General features: G+C 40.8%; 1 protein-coding gene across 1 annotated transcript; it reads right to left on the bottom strand.

The window, feature by feature from the left end:
• Window positions 1-1,660: 1,660 nt before the first annotated feature.
• LOC133324437 (retinin-like) lies at window positions 1,661-2,235 on the bottom strand. The gene is made up of 2 exons (XM_061533280.1): window positions 2,189-2,235; window positions 1,661-2,138 (listed from the first exon to the last, which is right to left on the bottom strand). The coding sequence occupies exons 1-2, from the start codon at window positions 2,233-2,235 to the stop codon at window positions 1,661-1,663; spliced, it is 525 nt and encodes a 174-aa protein (XP_061389264.1).
• Window positions 2,236-6,387: the final 4,152 nt, after the last annotated feature.

Raw genomic sequence — 6,387 nt, 5'->3', positions numbered from 1 at the left:
TATTTAAGAGTAACTCTCACATCCGAGAACATATGGCAATATAATTGGTATCAATTTAAAGGTCAACCACTGCTCTTAGAATATCTGTTTTCAACTTCTCGGGTCTATGTCCTTCAGGAGTAAATATATATGCTATAGAATATTAATTTTGTCATTTTTCACACAAAAGTCAGGGTCTATTTGAGCAGCTAAATATTGACCGATCTTTCTCAAAACAGGCATGTTTATTCTTTGGTCGGAATCCCTTCTCCATGTAAAAATCTCGCGCGATGTTTGGGCCATAATTGCGGCCTCTGGAGCGACCAGAAAACCCGACAAAAATTTAGGGTATAATTAAAAAACCAGTGAGCGGAGCAGTATAGTCGGACGGGGCCGACCATGCGATACCCTACACACGGAACTCTAACTTTCTGCGGATGTTTATCCTGAGCCTGGGCAATATTTCGGGATATTTCCAGCCGCTTGCCCGATTAGAGGTCAATAGCATCTCTTCCTTACACTGACATATATTCTGAATATTACTAATATTCTGTACTGTCCTTTTAATTACTTGTCCAGATTCCCTTCACCGTAAGTTGTGTTGTGTTGTTCGGCTTATAATTGTAGCGTATAGATCGACTGAAAAAAAAAAACAAACAAATTAAGTTTCGGTGCACTTCATCCCAAAATTATTATCTGATCGTCACCGAAAATTATAGGAGTTATTTTTGACCACAACTGGAATCTCATGGAAAATTTCAAAGCGATCAGCGCTATATTTTCGCCCGCTAGTCTGGGTACTAAATAATATCTGAATACGTAAGCACCTGTAAATATTTTATTTATCTCCCCATCCGAGTACATACGACAATATAATTGGTATCAATTTAAAGGTCAACCACTCCACTTGGATATAATATCAACTTCTCGGGCTATGTCTTTCAGGGCTAAATACATATGCCATAGAATACAAATTTTGTCATTTTTCACACAAAAGTCAGGGTCCATTTGACCCGCTAAATATTGACCGATCTTTATCAGAACAGGAATGCTTTTTCTTTGACCCGATCCCCTTCTTCATGTAAAATTTCGTGATGTTCGGACCATAATTGCGGCCTCTGGAGCGACCACAGAAACCGACAAAAATTCAGTATTTGGTCCATTTCATACCTTAAATATCAAAACAATAGGGGTCTACATTGACCAGAACCCATCCTTCGCGGCGTCACTAACTCTTGGGGCTGCGCAACATAGTTGTGTAGGGTATAAAAATATATATTTTTCACAGTATCTCATGGACAAACATATGCCTGTATTTAAAAAAAAAATATTTTTTTTTCAATATAGGCGTTGATTAAAAAATTATGTTCATTCTTTTTTCCATTTCCTCATTCTTCAAAAAAAAAAAAAAAAATGTTAACACAAAAATTTGCTGGTAGTAAAATATTATTTTTTTATTCATCTAAATTCTTCTAAACCAATTACAAATAAAACCAAAATAAAAAAAATAGTTTCGTATCGCTTTCTTAAGAACAACAACAATATGTCTATGGCAGCCAAAGGAAATTGTTAAAAATTAAATGTAAAACTTATTCTTAGTGAAGAGAATTTTGTAAATAAAAAATTTGTCAATTTTTTTTTATCTGAAATGATGAGAATAACTGTAACAGAGAGAACCCAATTAATTTGTGGTCACTTGGGGAGCATAGACCAAGGGTGTGTGATATGCGCGAACAATTTGTGAAGTTAAGGTGCGAACAGCTGGGGCCACAATGGGTGTAACCACTCGGGCATGTTTGTGAACAACAGTTTGACGTTGGTGGGATACTGCGGTGGGGATTTGCTGCACAACTTCGCCCACTCGAGCAATGGTGGGTTGTTGAATGGTTATGGTCTCGGGAGCAATGACGGTACGCAAACCAGGTCGCTGGGAAATGGTAATGGGCAGGGGAATGGTTTCAGCCGGCAAAATGCGATGCTGGATGGTAGCTGTGGACCTGGCCGAAACCAATGGCAATGAAGCTGAAGCTTGGGCCGTTGTTGAGGAAGATACCACAACAGAGGGCCGCGACAAACTAACTGATGCAAGTCCTGACAGATTTGAATTGGGTCTGGCACGATTTACACCGGCCGGTGATGCTGCGGCTGATGGTGGGGCACTGGTTGCTGACGTAGATGCTGGTGTGGACGGTGCGGATGCAGCGGATACCACAGCTGCTGGAGCGGCAGTGGCTTCCTCCGATGCCTGATCTTCATTTTCAACACTGTTCGAAGTATCCTCATCTGAAAGTGCATTCGACAGAGTAACCGAACTACTGCCACGCAATGAAGATGAGGATAATTTACCGCTACTTAGCAACGTGTAAGAGTCGTCTGGTACAACCAAATGTAAATTCGACAACGAGGCCTCATTCAAGTTAACTAAAGCCAAAGTGATTAGTAACTGGAAATAAAAACGTACATATTTTTTTCATTTCTGACATTATTTTCGCACATTGTTTCTCTTACCAGTTTGAACATTTTGCTAGCAATATTTTCAAAACTGCAACTTTGTTGTGTGTTTTTCAGAAAAAATAAATCGAAATCAAATTATGTATTTACAGTGAGTGGTCAAACATAAACTGATACTTTCTCGTGTTCTAGAGTTCAGCTTTTATAGAACTTTCTGTGGCTGCGGCTGGCGGTGGAAGTGAAATAAAGTGGGTTTTTACCCATCACCAGTTCGTCGATGTCATTTCCTAAATGCTTCAATGCATCTCAACTCAATGATTAATTGATTGATGACAGTCCATGTACATGTACATATATATGTTTATATTTGGATAGATGTCGCTATTGATGCATTACAAAATATTTTGAATATTAAATTACCGTTTTCTTTTCATTAATGCACAATATCGATTCTAAAACCCTTAAAGAAATTATATTTCAAAGAAATTCATGCTTCGATAAGCCTTGAGTAATTATTTTTTTAGTTTGATATTTTGTTTGTTTCATTTTAGATTTGAGATGTTCAAAATCCTAGGAAATATATTTTTTAAAAATCCACACCTTTGTGTGCAACATTGGAACTAATATTCGTAAGAAATACATTACTGCATATTGTCCTTACTTACTTAGCTGGCTTGTGACAGAACTTTCGTTCCATAAGCCGAGCTTAGAAATGATTTCCAGGCGCATCGGTCTTTTCCGCAGTTTTTCCAATTTGAAAGGCCATTTTCGGCGATGTTGTCTTCGACTTGATCTTTCCAACATATTCTTGGCCTTCCCCTTCTGCGTGAGCCATCAGCTGGTTCTCCTTTATATGCCTTCTGGGCCGGGGCATCTTCATCCATTCTCACAACATGACCTAGCCAACGTAGTTGTTGCAGCTCAATACGTCTAACAATGTCGATTTGCGAGAATAGCTGGTACAACTCATGGTTTATTCGACGGCGATATTCACCATCAACGCAGATCGATCCATAGATCTTTCGGAGAATTTTTCTCTCAAACACTCCAAGAGCTGCCTCATCTGTTTGCGTAAGTACCCATGCTTCAGATCCGTATAACGATCCGCACGAGTAGTATCAGCGTCTTGTAGAGGGTGAGTTTGGTCTGGTGGGAGGTGGCCTTGCTTTTGAGTCGCTTGCTCAGACCATAGTAGCATCTGTTGGCCATCACTATCCTTCTCCGAGTTTCAAAACTGATGTCATTCGTTTTATTTATGGCGGTACCAAGGTATATAAAATCTTTGACTACCTCCACAGTTGGTTCGAGTCTACTAAACGTTTTGCGCGTTGATACCATCAGCTTGGCTTTCTCGCCGTTTGCCGCTAGACCCATTTTGCCATTTTGCCTTCTCAATTTCTTCAAAGGTGGCTGTTACCGCTCGCAATGTTCGACTCATTATATCGATGTCATCGGCGTAGGCGAGTAACATTTGTTGTTTGGTGTACATAGTGCCATTTCTGTTCACCTTTACCTCTCGTATGACCTTTTCCAGCAGGATATTAAAAAGGTCACACGACAAACTGTCACCTTGTCTAAATACTCGTTCGGTATTAAAGGGCTCCGAGAGGTCCTTTCCGACTTTAACTGCTAATCTTGTGCCAGTTAAAGTTATCCTGCATAGCCGAATTAATTTTGCAGGAATGCCAAACGCAGACATGACTTTAACACCTCTGAACGGATAGGGCTGTCGAATACGGCTTTATAGTCGACGAATAGGTGGTCTGTGTCAATGTGTTTTCGTGGGTCTTTTCCAGGATTAGGCGCAGGGGGGAAATAGGGTCAATAGTGGACTTGCCAGGTCTGAAGCCGCATTGGTATGGTTTAATAATGTCATTGACCATTGGCTTCAGTCGTTCACACAGCACGCTGGATAGCACTTTATAAGCGATGGGAAGGAGACTTATTCTTCTATAGTTGGCACATATCGCCTTGTCTCCTTACTTGTGCACGGGACACAGGATGCTGAGGTTCCAATCATTGGGCATTCATTCTTTTAGCCAAATTGTACTAACCAGCTGGTGCATGCTCCTGACTACCAGTCTTGAATACTTCGGCTGGTAACCAATGGGCTCCTGCAGCTTTATTGTTCTGCTATTCTGACCTCATCTTGGCTAGGTGGTATACATTCTGTACCGTCATCTCTTATTAGTTCTGGGGTATCTTCTTCACCGCCACTATTTGATACCAGAAGCTTTTCAAAATGCTCCTTCCAGATTCTCAACACGCTGTCTGTATCTGTCACCGGGTTTCCTTCTTCATTTCTACAGGAGGATGTGCCTGCACTAAAACCTTCGGTTTGGTGTTTTACTCGTTGGTAAAATTTCCGGACTTCCTTCTGACTCCTGTACACCTCGATTTGCTCACGTTTTTCTTGTTCTTTCTTTTTTCTGAAAACACGTTTCTCCTCTCCTTTTTTCCCGATAATTCTCCATCACATTACGTGTTGCTACTGTTTGCAGGGGCAACCCTGCTGCTGCGTTTTTTAAATCGGTAGCATTACGACATTTCTGATCGTACCATGGGTTTCTTGGTGGTGGTTTTGGTACCCAAATGTTGCTTTTGCTGCCGTTTGTAGGGAGTGCGCAATTTTTGCAATTGTGCTTCTATACTCTTATCGGGACAAGAAGTGCTTTCTTCAAGCAGGTGGCTAAGTTGAGCGGAGTATGCTTTGGCTACCTGTTGTGTTTGCAGCTTTTCGACGTCGAGTTTCCGTGTCTGATGTTTCTTCATGGAGGCTGAATTTTCCGACGGTGGGGCCAAATATATTTTCCCTTCCGACTTTTGCATTAAAATCTCCTAGCAGAATTTTAATGTCATGGCCAGGGCAACGGTCATATGCTGTTCCTAGGCGCTCGCAAAATATGTCCTTGGTCTGTTCATCTTTATCTTCGGTCGGATCATGGGCGCAAATGAGACTGATGTAGAAGAACTTCGCTTTTATAGGGATTATAGCAATTCGCTCACCTACTGGAGTGAATCTGGAAACGAGGTCTTTTATCCTGCTGTTTACCATAAATCCGCAGCCAAATTCATGTCTCGTTTCATGGCAGCTATAATACGCGGCGTAATAATCTGATTTACTTACGCCAGTCCCTTTCCATCGCAATTCCTGTAAGGCAATATTATCGGCTTTGTACTTCTTGAGTACATCCGCCAAAGCGAACACTACGCCTGTTCTGTACAACGTGCCCACTTTACAAGTGCAGATTCGCAAATCGTGGTTCTTTATACCTTTGCGGGGGTCGTCAACATTAGGGGGGCTTGGTTTTCTTTTTCTTTGCTTTTTCATAGTTTGGGTTGGGTTTTCCGAGAGTGGGCAACTAACCCGACGCCTCAACCCATTTTTTATAGTTCTTATGGGTGAACTTGCGGCACATATTAGCTCACTATTTCATCGGGTGATGTAAATAGCTCCCCAGGTGAGCAAGATAAGCCTGGACTTCGCCATGTTAAAGCCAATCAGAGCCGTTGCTTGCCGATAATAGATACTATCCCCTACGCCATCCGCATATTGTCCTTAAAAATTATTTGTTTTAAGATATCCATTCATATCTATGTTACGTAATATGCCAACGTCAATTCGTTAATTGACGCTATTACAAAAAAATCCCTTTTTCCGCCATCAACCAATAGATCCATTGAACCAACCAATTCGCCAAAGTATTGAAACAATTCGAGAGTGAAGCTTGTCATTCATGTGCATCCCAATAGAAATTTAATCGGATTTATTGATTGCATCTTCTCCATACACAGCTTGTGGACAATTGTAAATGTTTGTTTGTTCTTCTTCTTCCTTCTCTTGCTCCTTTGCCAGATGTTTAGACAAGTTTCGAATGTCTCGTAGCCATGTTGAACTTTTCGTCTCAACGATTTTAATGTTCTGCTGTCACAATAATTGCAACAGATTGTTGTTAT

This window comes from Musca vetustissima, unplaced genomic scaffold, assembly GCF_032173495.1.
Source record: "Musca vetustissima isolate MV318-11 ecotype Yass unplaced genomic scaffold, APGP_CSIRO_Mvet_v1 utg233566, whole genome shotgun sequence".
Lineage (NCBI taxonomy): Eukaryota > Metazoa > Arthropoda > Insecta > Diptera > Muscidae > Musca > Musca vetustissima.
The sequence above is the reverse complement of the archived record's forward strand: the minus strand, read 5'-3'. Positions and strand labels throughout refer to the sequence as shown.

What these genes read in the sequence shown, in the direction of transcription:
- LOC133324437 (XM_061533280.1), bottom strand. Translation starts at nt 2,235, where the DNA reads ATGAAGATCAGGCATCGGAGGAAGCCACTGCCGCTCCAGCAGCTGTG. An exon ending in CTGCCGCTCCAGCAGCTGTG is followed by an intron (nt 2,139 to 2,188) that starts GTATCCGCTGCA and finishes GTCAGCAACCAG; the next exon opens with TGCCCCACCATCAGCCGCAG.